Source organism: Tinamus guttatus, unplaced genomic scaffold (genome assembly GCF_059628265.1).
Source record: "Tinamus guttatus ecotype Peru unplaced genomic scaffold, ASM5962826v1 Tinamus_guttatus_pri_ptg000703l, whole genome shotgun sequence".
Taxonomy (NCBI): Eukaryota; Metazoa; Chordata; class Aves; order Tinamiformes; family Tinamidae; genus Tinamus; species Tinamus guttatus.
Window position 1 is genome coordinate 1 of NW_028289237.1, and position 15482 is coordinate 15482.

The 15482-nt window shown below is 59.3% G+C and overlaps 1 protein-coding gene and 1 long non-coding RNA gene across 2 annotated transcripts; both read left to right on the forward strand.

Annotated features, from left to right (window-relative positions):
• Nucleotides 1–751: 751 nt before the first annotated feature.
• LOC148591791 (uncharacterized) lies at nucleotides 752–4146 on the forward strand. The gene is made up of 3 exons (XR_015914023.1): nucleotides 752–832; nucleotides 3226–3315; nucleotides 4046–4146. It is a non-coding gene; the product is annotated as an uncharacterized LOC148591791 (long non-coding RNA).
• A 6573-nt stretch (nucleotides 4147–10719) lies between these two features.
• LOC148591792 (small ribosomal subunit protein uS12m-like) lies at nucleotides 10720–11058 on the forward strand. Its single transcript, XM_088536732.1, has one exon. The coding sequence runs from the start codon at nucleotides 10720–10722 to the stop codon at nucleotides 11056–11058; it is 339 nt and encodes a 112-aa protein (XP_088392858.1).
• Nucleotides 11059–15482: the final 4424 nt, after the last annotated feature.

Here is a 15482-nt window from a genome sequence, read left to right on the forward strand (position 1 = left end):
GGTGACACTCGGTGACACTCGGTGACACTTGGTGACACAGGGGGGATCATGGGGGGAGGTGACACCTTGGTGACACCGGGGGGGAGGTGACACTGGGTGACACTCGGTGACACTCGGTGACACTTGGTGACACAGGGGGATCATGGGGGGAGGTGACACCTTGGTGACACCGGGGGGGAGGTGACACTCGGTGACACTGGGTGACACTTGGTGACACAGGGGGGATCATGGGGGGAGGTGACACTGGGTGACACGGGGGGAGGTGACACTCGGTGACACTCGGTGACACGGGGGGGATCATGGGGGGAGGTGCCACCTTGGTGACACCGGGGGGGAGGTGACACTCGGTGCCACTTGGTGCCACTTGGTGACACAGGGGGGATCATGGGGGGAGGTGACACTGGGTGACACGGGGGGAGTCATGGGGGGAGGTGACACCTGGTGCCACCTCGGTGACACTGGGTGACACCGGGGGGAGGTGCCACTCGGTGACACTGGGTGACACTGGGTGACACTCGGTGCCACTCGGTGACACTTGGTGACACCGGGGGGAGGTGACACTCGGTGACACTGGGTGACACGGGGGATCATGGGGGGAGGTGACACCTGGTGCCACCTCAGTGACACTTGGTGACACCGGGGGGGAGGTGACACTCGGTGACCCCCGGTGACCCCGGGTGACCCCGGGTGACCCCGGGCGCCGCGCGGTCCCAGCGCTGTTCCCGGAGCTGCGGCCGGACGAGGAGGAGGCGGCGGCGGCGCCGAGGCCGAAGCTCAAATGTGTCAACGGCTTCTTGGTGTTCTGCCAGCGACAGCGGCGGCGCCTGCTGCGGTGGGGACAATGGGGACAATGGGGACAGTGGGGGGACATGGGGACAATGGGGACAATGGGGACAATGGGGACATGGGGATAATGGGGACAATGGGGACAGTGGGGACAGTGGGGACAATGGGGGGACATGGGGACAATGGGGAGGCAGGGAGACAATGGGGACAATGGGGACAATGGGGACAATGGGGGGACACGGGGACATGGGGACAATGGGGACAATGGGGACAATGGGGACAGTGGGGGGACATGGGGACATGGGACAGTGGGGACAATGGGGACAGTGGGGACAATGGGGGGACATGGGGACATGGGGACAATGGGGGGACACGGGGACAGTGGGGGGACATGAGGACAATGGGGACAATGGGGACAGTGGGGGGACATGGAGACAATGGGGACAATGGGGACAATGGGGACATGGGGATAATGGGGGGACAATGGGGGGACACGGGGACATGGGGACAATGGGGACATTGGGGACAATGGGGGGACATGGGGACAATGGGGACAATGGGGACACATGGGCACAATGGGGACAATGGGGACAATGGGGACAATGGGGGGGCAGGGGACAATGGGGCACCATGGGGACATGGGGACAATGGGGACATTGGGGACAATGGGGGGGCAGGGGGACAATGGGGCACCATGGGGACATGGGGACATTGGGGACAATGGGGGGACATGGGGACAATGGGGACACATGGGCACAATGGGGACAATGGGGACAATGGGGACAATGGGGGGGCAGGGGGACAATGGGGCACCATGGGACATGGGGACAATGGGGACATTGGGGACAATGGGGGGACATGGGGACAATGGGGAGACATGGGGACAATGGGGGGACACGGGGACATTGGGGACATTGGGAGGACAATGGGGCAACATGGGGACAATGGGGGGACATGGGGACAGTGGGGACAATGGGACACGGGGACAATGGGGGGACATGGGACAAGGGGGGGACATGGGGACAATGGGGGGAAATGGGGACAATGGGGACATTGGGGACACACGGGGACAATGGGACATGGGGACACGGGGACAATGGGGCAACATGGGGACAATGGGGGGACATGGGGACAATGAGGGGACATTGGAACATTGGGGCATTGGGGCCACTGGGGGGACATGGGGACAATGTGGGGACAATGGGGACAATGGGGCGACATGGGGACAATGGGGGACACGGGGACATTGGGGACATTGGGAGGACAATGGGGACATGGGGACATTGGGGCTACTGGGGGACATGGGGACAATGGGGGACGGGGGACATTGGGGACAATGGGGACATTGGGGACAATGGGGGGACATGGGGACGATGGGGGGTCAGGGGGACAGTGGGGGGACAGGGTGACAATGGGGGACATGGGGACAATGGGGGGACACGGGGACATTGGGGACATTGGGAGGACAATGGGGACATGGGGACATTGGGCATTGGGGCCACTGGGGGGACATGGGGACATTGGGGGGGCAGGGGAACATTGGGGGGACCATGGGGACAATGGGGACATGGGGACATTGGAGGGACAGAGGGACATGGGGACATTGGGGACAATGGGGCGACAATGGGGAGACATGGGGACAATGGGGCAACATGGGGACAATGGGGGGACATGGGGACAATGGGGACATTGGGAGGACAATGGGGACATGGGGACATTGGGGTTACTGGGGGGACATGGGGACATTGGGGACAATGGGGGGACATGGGGACATTGGGGGGGCAGGGGAACATTGGGGGGACCATGGGGACAATGAGGGGACATTGGGGCATTGGGGCCACTGGGGGGACAATGGGGACAACGAGGGGACATGGGGACATTGGGGACACGGGACAATGGGAGGACATTGGCGACAATGGGGGGACATGGGGAGAATGGGAACAATGGGAGGACAAGGGGACATTGGGGACAATGGGCAGACGTGGGGACATTGGGGACAGTGGAGGGGCATTGGGGCCACTGGGGGGACATGGAGACATTGAGGACATTGGGGGTACTGGGGGCCATGGGGGCATTGGGGACACTGGGGACAATGGGGACATGGGGGCATTGGGACAACAGGACGATGGGGGGACATGGGGACACTGGGGGGACACTGGAGGGACATGGGTACAATGGGGAGCACCAAGGGGCCCTGGGGACACCAAGAGGGGCCATCAAGGGGACCATTGGGGACATCGTGGGGGGGGGACAGGGACAACCCGGGACCCCCAAGGGGGACACGGGGACATCGGGAGGGACCCCCAGGGCCCGGGGACCAACGGGGGGACAGAAGGGGGGACAAGAGGGGGGCCAGGGGGACCCCAACGGGCCCTTGGGGACACCGAGGGGACACCGAGGGGACACCGAGGGGACACCAAGGGGACACCAAGGGGACAGGGCCCGGCCGGGGCTGGCGTCGACGGCGGCCACGCGGGAGCTGGCCCAGCTGTGGCGGGGGCTGCCCGAGGAGCAGCGGCGCCCGTACAGGTACCCGGACGCCTGGGCCCCCCCCGGACGCCTGGGCCCCCCCCGGACGCCTGGGCCCCTCATGGACCCCCCCGGACGCCGGGGCCCTCCAGGACGCCTGGGCCCTTTATGGGGGGGTCCCGGATGCCTGAGCCCCTTGTTGGGGTTTGGGGGGGGGTCTCGGACGCCCGGCCCTTTATGGGGGAGACCCGGACGCCTGGGCCCCTCATGGACCCCTGGGTCCCCCCGGACGCCTGGGCCCTTTATGGGGGGGGTCCCGGATGCCTGGGCCCCTTGTTGGGGTTTGGGGGGGGGGGTCCCGGACGCCTGGGCCCTTTATGGGGGGGACCCGGACGCCTGGGCCCCTCATGGACCCCCCCGGACACCGGGGCCCTCCAGGACGCCTGGGCCCTTTATGGGGGGGGGTCCCGGATGCCTGGGCCCCTTGTTGGGGTTTTGGGGGGGGGGGTCCCGGACGCCCGGGTCCTTTATGGGGGGGACCCGGACGCCTGGGCCCCTCATGGACCCCTGGGTCCCCCCGGACGCCTGGCCCTTTATGGGGGGGGTCCCGGATGCCTGGGCCCCCCCCAGACTCCTGCCCCCCCCCCGGAATCCTGAACCCCCCCCTCGGACTCCTGCCCCCCCCTCCCGGACTCCTGGGCCCCTCCCGGACTCCCGGGCCCCTCTTGGACTCTCGGGCCCCGCCCCCGGACGCCGGGGCCCCTCCCGGACGCCGGGGCCCCTCCCGCAGGCTCGAGGGCCGCCGCTTCAGCCGCCTGCACGGCCGGACCGTGCGGCCCCGCGGGGACGACGACGACGACGGGGACGGGGACGAGGCCGCCGCCCCCCCCCAGCTGCTGCCGTCACCGTGAGGGACCCCGACATGTCCCCAATGTCCCCCCATGTCCCCAATGTCCCCCTCCCTCTGCCCCCCGTGTCCCCTTCCCCCCCGCGGTGACACCATTGGGGACATCGGGGACGTCCCTGCTCAATAAAAGTCCCCGCGAGGCCTCGTGTCCGTGTCCCCCCCCCCCCCGCCATTTCCCAGCGGTGACAAAGAGGTGACACAAGTGACACGGGGGGGGGGGGGGTGACACCGGGTGGCACCCGGGGACTTTATTTTCCTCGTGGCATCGAGGCCCAGCCCAGGGAAAACAACGAGTAGCAGGTGCCTGGGGGGGGGGGGGGGACGGGACAGGGGTGTCACCGGGGGGGGGCCCAGGCGTCCGGGACCCCCCCCCCAAACCCCAACAAGGGGCCCAGGCGTCCGGGACCCCCCCCCCATAAAGGGCCCAGGCGTCCGGGCTGCCCCCCCCCCCCCCCCCCGCAAAGGGACCCAGAAATAGAAACCACGCGGCGGCCCCGCCCCGCCCCCCCCACAAGGGGCCCCGCCGCCAGGCCCCGCCCCCCGCCGCCAGGCCCCGCCCCCCGCCGCCAGGCCCCGCCCCCCCGCGCACCCCCGATGCAGATGGCGCTGGTCACGTGGTAGAGGAGCGCGTCCCGCGCCCCCCCCTTGAGGTGCACGGGGAGCCCGTTGTCCTCCGGGGGGGGGGGGGGAAGGGGGCGGGGTCAGGGGGGCCCCGGCGTCCGAGACCCCGCCCCCAAACCCCAACGAGGGGCCCCGGCGTCCGAGACCCCCCCCCAAAGGGCCCCGGCGTCCGAGACCCCCCCAAACCCCAACAAGGGGCCTCCGAGTCCCTCCCCCCCCCAAAGGGCCCCGGCGTCCGAGACCCCCCCCCGCCCCCAATAAGGGGCCCCGGCGTCCGGGCCCCCCCCCCCACCTGGAAGAGCTTCTGGTGCTCGGGGACCCGGTTGTGGAAGCGGCGCGGGGGGGGCGCGAAGCGGCGGGGCCGGAGCCCCCCCAGGCGGGCGACCTGGGGACAACGGGGACAATGGGGACAACGGGGACAATGGGGACAACGAGGACAATGGGGACAATGGGGGGAGGGACCCCCCAAAAGCCCCCAAATCGCCCCAAAATCCCCAGCCCCCCCCCCCCCCCGGTACCAGCGTCGTCATCGCGGCTCCGTCTGCGGCCACCAAGGGGGGGGGGGTGACACAAGGTGACACCGGGGGCGGGGCGGGACGTGGGGTCATGTGACCCTCCAAAAAAGGCCGGACCCCCCTTATTTGGGAAAAGGGGGTTTTATTGCGTCTCTCCTCCCCTTTTTTTGCCCAAATCCCCTCGATTTCACCCCAAAACATTTCCATCCCCCCAATAAACAGGCAGCAAAAAGGGCCTCGAGGGGGGGCCCAGGCGTCCGGGTGTCACCCGGGCTTTAATGAGCCTCCCTCATTAGCATGTAATGGTCAGCTCATTAACATGTCATTATCATCTCATTAGCATGTAATTATCTCATCATTAGCATCTCATTATCCGTGGGCGGGGCTCTAGTACCCCCCAAGCCGATGCTGCCCCCAGGGCCCCGCCCCCAGCGCCGGCCCCGCCTCCCGTTCCCCAGAGCTCCGCCCCCAGCCTCTCCCAGGGCCCCTGGCCCCGCCCCCTCCATCCCCGCCACAGGGATGGGGTCAATTTGCATAAACTTCCCCATTGGTCGGGGCCTTGTTGGGTCACCCCTCCCTGGCTCCACCCTGCCCTTAGGCCCCGCCCATTCGCGGGCCACGAGCCGCCCTGGGGGCGGGGCCGAGGAGTGGGCGGGGCCAGGGAGCCGCCGATGGGCGGAGCTAAGGGGAACAGGGGGTGGGGGCGTGTCGACGGCCCCGCCCACGAATAACGAGATGCTAATGAGATGCTAATGGCGAGATAACGATATGCTAATTAGATAGTGATATGCTAATGAGGGCGGGGCTGCGCTAACGCCCTCGGTCCCTGTCCGTGACCTTCGTGGCGGCCATCGCGGCCCCGGCTCCTTCCGGCTGCCTCGAGGTGTTTTGGCCCTGCCGCGGCCCGTAGGGCGACCGTACCGCCCCGTGGCCAGCGGAGGGCGGGGCTTCGCACGGCGGGCGCCCAATGGGGAGGCGAGGCGCGGAGGCCGCGGCCAATCGGCGAGCGCGGTCGGGTGAGCGGCGTGTGGGGCGGCCAATGAGCGCGCGGCGCGGCGCGGCGGGGGCGGTGTCGCGCTGAGGCGCCGCGAGGCTGCGCTCGGAGCCGCCGCCGGTGCCGGTCATGGCGGCCGCGCTGCTGCGGGGGGCGGCCGCGCTGCGGGGCTGCGGTGCGAGCGGGGGGACCGGGAGGGGCCGGGCTGCCCTCGTGGGGGTCAGATACCGGGGGGGGGCGGTTATGGGTCATGGCCTGGGGGTTCCTGTCACATATGGGGGGACATGGGGGACATGGGGGGCGGTTATGGGTCATGATCTCGGGGTCCCTGTCACATATGGGGGGACACGGGGGACATGGGGGGGCGTTAAGGGACATGGGGGACATGGAGGGCGGTTATGGGACATGATCTGGGGGTCCCTGTCACATATGGGGGGACACGGGGGACATGGGGGACGGTTATGGGTCATATTCTGGGTCCCTGTCACATATGGGGGCACATAGGGGGGTGGTTATGGGACATGGGGGGGTGTTAAGGGACATGGGGGACATGGGGGGCGGTTATGGGTCATGATCTGGGGGTCCCTGTCACATATGGGGGGACACGGGGGACATGGGCGACGGTTATGGGTCATATTCTGGGTCCTTGTCACATATGGGGGGACATAGGGGGGTGGTTATGGGACATGGGGGGGTTTTAAGGGACATGGGGGACATGGGGGGCGGTTATGGGTCATGATCTGGGGGTCCCTGTCACATATGGGGGGTGTTATGGGACATGGGGGGTGGTTATGGGTCATATTCTGGGTCCCTGTCACATATGGGGGGGACATGGGGGGTGTTATGGGACATAGGAGACATCAGGGATTGGTTATGGGTCATCACCTGGGGGTCCTTGTCACATATGGGGGGACACAGGGGACATGGGGGGTGGTTATGGGACATGGGGGACATGGGGGGGCCATTATGGGTCATGTTCTGGGGTCCATGTCACATACTGGGGGGCCATGGGGGCCACAGGAGACATGGTGGGGGGCCATTATGGGACAAGGGGGGTGTTATGGGACGTGACCTGGGGGTCCCTTTCACATATGGGGGGACATGGGGGACATGGGGGACATGGGAGGTGGTTATGGGTCGTGATCTGAGGGTCCCTGACACATATGGGGGGGACACGGGGGGATGTTATGGGACATGGGGGACATGGGGGGTGGCTATGGGTCATGTTCTGTGATCCTTGTCACATATGCGGGGACATGGGGGGGTATTATGGGACGTGGGGGGGCGGTTATGGGTCATGTTCTGGGGTCCATGGGGTCCATGTCACATATGGGGGACATGGGGAGGTGGTTATGGGACATGGGGAACATGGGGGATGGGGGGTGCGGTTATGGGTCATGATCTGGGGTCCATGTCACATACTGGGGGGCCATGGAGGCCACAGGGGACATGGTGGGGGGCCCTTATGGGACATGATGGGGATATGGGGGGCCGGTTATGGGTCATGGGGGGGACATGGGGGACATGAAGAGATGGTTATGGGACATAGGGGACATGGGGGGGCAGTTATGGGGTTCCTGTCACATACTGGGGGGCCATGGGGGCCACAGGGCACATGGGGGACATGGTGGAGGGCCGTGATGGGACATGGGGGGGCAGTTATGGGTCATGTTTTGAGGGTCCTTGTCACATATGGGGGGCACACAGGGAACATGGGGGTGCTATGGGACATCAGGGGCGGTTATGGGTCATGTTCTGGGATCCATGTCAGATATGGGGGGACACGGGGGACATGGAGGACATGGGAGGTGGTTATGGGTTGTGATCTGAGGGTCCTTGACACATATGGGGGGGACACGGGGGACATGGGGGGGTATTATGGGACATGGGGAACATGGGGGACGGGGGGTGCGGTTATGGGTCATGTTCTGGGGTCCATGTCACATATTGGGGGGCCATGGAGGCCACAGGGGACATGGTGGGGGGCCATTATGGGACATGATGGGGATATGGGGGGTCGTTATGGGTCATGGGGGGGACATGGGGGACATGAAGAGATGGTTATGGGACATAGGGGACATGGGGGGGCAGTTATGGGTCATGTTCTGGGGTCCATGTCACATATGGGGGGACATGGGGGACATGGAGGACATGGGAGGTGCTTATGGGTTGTGATCTGAGGGTCCTTGACACATATGGGGGGGACACGGGGGACATGGGGGGGTATTATGGGACATGGGGAACATGGGGGACATGGGGTGCAGTTATGGGTCATGATCTGGGGTCCATGTCACATATTGGGGGGCCATGGAGGCCACAGGGGTCATGGTGGGGGGCCATTATGGGACATGATGGGGATATGGGGGGCCGGTTATGGGTCATGGGGGGGACATGGGGGACATGAAGAGATGGTTATGGGACATAGGGGACATGGGGGGGCAGTTATGGGGTTCCTGTCACATACTGGGGGGCCATGGGGGCCACAGGGCACATGGGGGACATGGTGGGGGGCTGTTATGGGACACGGAAGGGACATGGAGGGGTGGTTATGGGTCATGTTCTGGGGTCCCTGTCACATATGGGGGACATGGGGGGGTATTATGGGACATGGGGAACATGGGGGACGGGGGGTGCGGTTATGGGTCATGATCTGGGGTCCTTGTCACATATTGGGGGGCCATGGGGGCCACAGGGGACATGGTGGGGGGCCATTATGGGACATGATGGGGATATGGGGGGACGGTTATGGGTCATGGGGGGGACATGGAGGACATGAAGAGATGGTTATGGGACATAGGGGACATGGGGGGGCAGTTATGGGGTTCCTGTCACATACTGGGGGGCCATGGGGGCCACAGGGCACATGGGGGACATGGTGGAGGGCCGTGATGGGACATGGGGGGGCAGTTATGGGTCATGTTTTGAGGGTCCTTGTCACATATGGGGGGCACACAGGGAACATGGGGGTGCTATGGGACATCAGGGGCGGTTATGGGTCATGTTCTGGGATCCATGTCAGATATGGGGGGACACGGGGGACATGGAGGACATGGGAGGTGGTTATGGGTTGTGATCTGAGGGTCCTTGACACATATGGGGGGGACACGGGGGACATGGGGGGGTATTATGGGACATGGGGAACATGGGGGACGGGGGGTGCGGTTATGGGTCATGTTCTGGGGTCCATGTCACATATTGGGGGGCCATGGAGGCCACAGGGGACATGGTGGGGGGCCATTATGGGACATGATGGGGATATGGGGGGTCGTTATGGGTCATGGGGGGGACATGGGGGACATGAAGAGATGGTTATGGGACATAGGGGACATGGGGGGGCAGTTATGGGTCATGTTCTGGGGTCCATGTCACATATGGGGGGACATGGGGGACATGGAGGACATGGGAGGTGCTTATGGGTTGTGATCTGAGGGTCCTTGACACATATGGGGGGGACACGGGGGACATGGGGGGGTATTATGGGACATGGGGAACATGGGGGACATGGGGTGCAGTTATGGGTCATGATCTGGGGTCCATGTCACATATTGGGGGGCCATGGAGGCCACAGGGGTCATGGTGGGGGGCCATTATGGGACATGATGGGGATATGGGGGGCCGGTTATGGGTCATGGGGGGGACATGGGGGACATGAAGAGATGGTTATGGGACATAGGGGACATGGGGGGGCAGTTATGGGGTTCCTGTCACATACTGGGGGGCCATGGGGGCCACAGGGCACATGGGGGACATGGTGGGGGGCTGTTATGGGACACGGAAGGGACATGGAGGGGTGGTTATGGGTCATGTTCTGGGGTCCCTGTCACATATGGGGGACATGGGGGGGTATTATGGGACATGGGGAACATGGGGGACGGGGGGTGCGGTTATGGGTCATGATCTGGGGTCCTTGTCACATATTGGGGGGCCATGGGGGCCACAGGGGACATGGTGGGGGGCCATTATGGGACATGATGGGGATATGGGGGGACGGTTATGGGTCATGGGGGGGACATGGAGGACATGAAGAGATGGTTATGGGACATAGAGGACATGGGGGGGCCATTATGGGTCATGTTCTGGGGTTCCTGTCACATACTGGGGGGCCATGGGGGCCACAGGGGACATGGTGGGGGGCCATTATGGGACATGATGGGGATATGGGGGGGCAGTTATGGGACATGATGGGGATATGGGGGGACAGTTATGGGTCATGGGGGGGCCATGGGGGGACAGTTATGGGTCATGGCGGGGACATGGGGGGGCCCTTATGGGTCATAGGGGGGACATGGGGAAGGGAGGATTATGGCTCATGTTCGGAGACCCCAGCCCCATGTCGGGGCGCCCTGTCCTTGTTGGTCCCCCCATTTCCAACCCCATCTCCCCCCCTTGCAGCCCTGCGCAGCCCCCCGGCTCCTCCAACGCTCTCCATGGCCACCCTGAACCAGCTGCACCGCCAGGGCCGTCCCCGCTCGCCGTCCCCGCGCCGCCCTGGCGCCACGGGCGGCCGCCCGCAGCTCAAGGCCGTGGTGCTCCGCAACGTGGTGCGCAAGCCCAAGAAGCCCAACTCGGCCAACCGCAAGTGCGTGCGCGTGCGGCTGGCGGGCGGCCGCGAGGCCGTGGCCTTCGTCCCCGGCGAGGGCCACGGGCTGCAGGAGCACCACGCCGTGCTGCTGCAGGGCGGCCGCACGCAGGACCTGCCCGGCGTCAAGCTGGCCGTGGTGCGCGGCAAGTACGACTGCGCGCACGTGCAGAGGAAGAGGCCCTAGCGCCCGCCGCGCCGAAATACGGGCTTTTGTAGCTTTTTCTTGCTTGTTTTTATTGCTTTTCGACTGTGTTTGGCTCCCTATACGCTCACAAGAGACATAGCGGCACCCAGGAACACAAAAAACGCTTTATTTCCCATTTTCGGGGTTATTTTTGGTTGGTTTTGACACCTCGCCCATGTGCAGAAGAAGTGATAGCACCCAGGATGGCAAAAAATGTTTTTTTCCGCCTTTTTCTTGGTTATTTTCATTGCGTTTTGACTGTGTTTGACCCCCTATCCATTCACAAAAGACATAGCGGCGCCCAGGAACACCAAAAACGTTTTATATCCACTTCTAGGGGTTATTTTTGGTTGGTTTTGACAAAGCGCCAAGTGGAGAAGAAATGATAGCGCTGATGACGACAGAAAACGGGGTTTTTCTGCCTTTTTCTTGCTTATTTTCGTTGCTTTTTGACTGTGTTTGACCCCTTATCCATTCACAAAAGACGTAACAGCACCCAGGAACACCAAAAATGTTTTATTTCCCATTTTAGGGGTTATTTTTGGTTGGTTTTGACAACACGCCAAGTGGAGAAGAAGTGATAGCACCCAGGATGGCAAAAACGAGGCTTTTCTGCCTTTTTCTTCCTTGATTTCGTTGGTTTTTGACTGTGTTTGGCTCCTTATCCATTCACAAAAGACATAGCGGCGCCCAGGAACACCAAAAACGTTTTATTTCCCATTTTCGGGGTTCTTTTTCATTGGTTTTGACAACGCGCCAAGTGGAGAAGAAGTGATAGCACCCACAACGGCAAAAACTGGGCTTTTTCCGCCTTTTTCTTGCTTATTTTTGTTGCTTTTTGACTGTGTTTGACCCCCTATACACTCACAAAAGACATAGCAGCACCCAGGAACACCAAAAACGCTTTATTTCCACTTTCAGGGGTTCTTTTTGGTTGGTTTTGACACCTCGCCCACGTGCAGAGGAAGAGGCCCTAGCGCCCGCCGCGGCGAAACACGGCGCTTTTTATTACCTATTTTCATTGCTTTTTGACTGTGTTTGACCCCCTATCCACTCACAAAAGACATAGCGGCGCCCAGGAACACCAAAAACGTTTTATTTCCCATTTTAGGGGGGTTATTTTTGGTTGGTTTTGACAACGCGCCAAGTAGAGAAGAAGTGATAGCGCCCACAACGGCAAAAAACGGGCTTTTTCCACCTTTTTCTTGCTGTTTTCGTGGGTTTTTGACTGTGTTTGACCCCCTATCCACTCACAAAAGACATAGCGGCACCCAGGAACATCAAAAACGCTTTATTTCCCATTTTGCGGGTTCTTTTTGGTTGGTTTTGACAACGCACCAAGTGGAGAAAAAGTGATAGCGCCGATGACGACAAAAAACGAGGCTTTTCTGCCTTTTTCTTGCTTGATTTCGTTGGTTTTTGACTGTGTTTGGCTCCCTATACACTCACAAGAGACATAGCGGCACCCAGGAACACCAAAAACGTTTTATTTCCCATTTTGCGGGTTCTTTTTCGTTGGTTTTGACACCTCGCCCATGTGCAGAAGAAGAGGCCCTAGCGCCCGCCGCGCCGCAAAACGGCGCTTTTTATTACCTATTTTCATTGCTTTTTGACTGTGTTTGGCTCCCTATACACTCACAAGAGACATAGCGGCACCCAGGAACACCAAAAACGCTTTATTTCCCATTTTGGGGGTTATTTTTGGTTGGTTTTGACAACGCGCCAAGTGGAGAAGAAGTGATAGCGCCGATGACGACAAAAAACGGGGTTTTTCTGCCTTTTTCTTGCTTATTTTCGTTGCTTTTTGACTGTGTTTGACCCCCTATCCACTCACAAAAGACATAGCAGCACCCAGGAACACCAAAAACGTTTTATTTCCACTTTTAGGGGTTATTTTTGGTTGGTTTTGACACCTCGCCCATGTGCAGAAGTGATAGCGCCCACAACAGCAAAAAAAAACGGGCTTTTTCTACCTTTTTCTTGCTTATTTTTATTGCTTTTTGACTGTGTTTGACCCCCTATACACTCACAAAAGACATAGCGGCGCCCAGGAACACGAAAAACGCTTTATTTCCCTTTTTGGGGGTTATTTTTGGTTGGTTTTGACAACGCGCCAAGTGGAGAAGAAGTGATAGCGCCGATGACGACAAAAAACGGGGTTTTTCTGCCTTTTTCTTGCCTATTTTCGTTGCTTTTTGACTATGTTTGACCCCCTATCCACTCACAAAAGACATAGCGGCACCCAGGAACACCAAAAACGCTTTATTTCCTATTTTCGGGGTTATTTTTCGTTGGTTTTGACACCTCGCCCATGTGCAGAAGAAGTGATAGCGCCCACAGAGACAATAAATGGGGAGTTTCTGCCTTTTTCTTGCTTATTTTCGTTGCTTTTTGACTATGTTTGACCCCGTATCCACTCACAAAAGACATAGCAGCACCCAGGAACACCAAAAACGTTTTATTTCCACTTTTAGGGGTTATTTTTGGTTGGTTTTGACAACGCGCCCATGTGCAGAAGAAGTGATAGCACCCAGGATGGCAAAAAAATGGTTTTTTTCCGCCTTTTTCTTGGTTATTTTCATTGCATTTTGACTGTGTTTGACCCCCTATCCATTCACAAAAGACGTAACAGCACCCAGGAACACCAAAAACGCTTTATTTCCCATTTTAGGGGTTATTTTTGGTTGGTTTTGACACCTCGCCCATGTGCAGAGGAAGAGGCCCTAGCGCCCGCCGCGGCGAAATACGGTGCTTTTTATTACCCATTTTCATTGCTTTTTGACTGTGTTTGACCCCCTATCCACTCACAAAAGACATAGCAGCACCCAGGAACACCAAAAACACTTTATTTCCCATTTTCGGGGTTATTTTTGGTTGGTTTTGACACCTCACCCATGTGCAGAAGAAGTGATAGCACCCAGGATGGCAAAAAAATGGTTTTTTTCCGCCTTTTTCTTGGTTATTTTCATTGCATTTTGACTGTGTTTGACCCCCTATCCATTCACAAAAGACATAACAGCACCCAGGAACACCAAAAACGCTTTATTTCCCATTTTGGGGGTTCTTTTTGGTTGGTTTTACCACCTTGCCCAGGTGCAGAGGAAGAGGCCCTAGCGCCCGCCGCGGCGAAATACGGTGCTTTTTATTACCCATTTTCATTGCTTTTTGACTGTGTATGGCCCCCTATGCACTCACAAAAGACATAGCGGCACCCAGGAACACCAAAAACGTTTTATTTCCCATTTTCGGGGTTCTTTTTCGTTGGTTTTGACACCTCGCCCATGTGCAGAAGAAGAGGCCCTAGCGCCCGCCGCGGCGAAATACGGCGCTTTTTATTACCCATTTTCATTGCTTTTTGACTGTGTTTGGCTCCCTATCCACTCACAAAAGACATAGCAGCACCCAGGAACACCAAAAACGTTTTATTTCCCATTTTAGGGGTTATTTTTGGTTGGTTTTGACACCTCGCCCATGTGCAGAAGTGATAGCGCCCACAACAGCAAAAAAACTGGGCTTTTTCTACCTTTTTCTTGCTTATTTTCGTTGCTTTTTGACTGTGTTTGACCCCGTATCCACTCACAAGAGACATAACGGCACCCAGGAACACGAAAAACGCTTTATTTCCCTTTTTGGGGGTTCTTTTTGGTTGGTTTTGTCACCTCACCCATGTGCAGAAGAAGTGATAGCGCCCACAACGACAATAAATGGGGAGTTTCTGCCTTTTTCTTGCCTGTTTTCATTGCTTTTTGACTGTGTTTGGCCCCCTATACACTCACAAAAGACATAGCAGCACCCAGGAACACCAAAAACGTTTTATTTCCCATTTTGGGGGTTATTTTTGGTTGGTTTTGACACCTCATCCATGTGCAGAAGAAGTGATAGTGCCTAGGACGGCAAAAATTGGCTTTTTTCCACCTTTTTTTTGGTTATTTTGGTTCCTTTAATCGTGTTTGAGGCCCTACCTACACACAAAAGACATAGCAGCACCCAGGAACGCTAAAAACGTTTTTTTTCCCCACTTTTCGAGGTTGTTTTGGTTGTTTTTCACACCTCACCCATGTGCAGAAGAAAAAATAATACTCAGAAGCTCCAAAAACGTTTTTTTTCCAGCTATTTTGACTTATTTTGGGTTATTTTTGACATCCCACCCAGACGCACAGGAAGAAGCAGACACCGAGGATGACGAAAACAGCTTTTCCTTGGTTATTTTTCCTTATTTTGGATGTTTTCGGTTGTTTCTGACTTCCCACCCACGTGCAGAGGAAGAAGCAGACGCCAAGAACGACGAAAAACAGATTTTTTTGTTTGTTTTTTCCCCTTTTCCCCCGCTTTTTGCCCCTTTCTCCCCTTTTCCTCCCTCTTTTTCTCCATTTTTCTCAATTTTTCCATTTTTTCGCACTTTCTCCCGGTTTCTCTTTGTATTT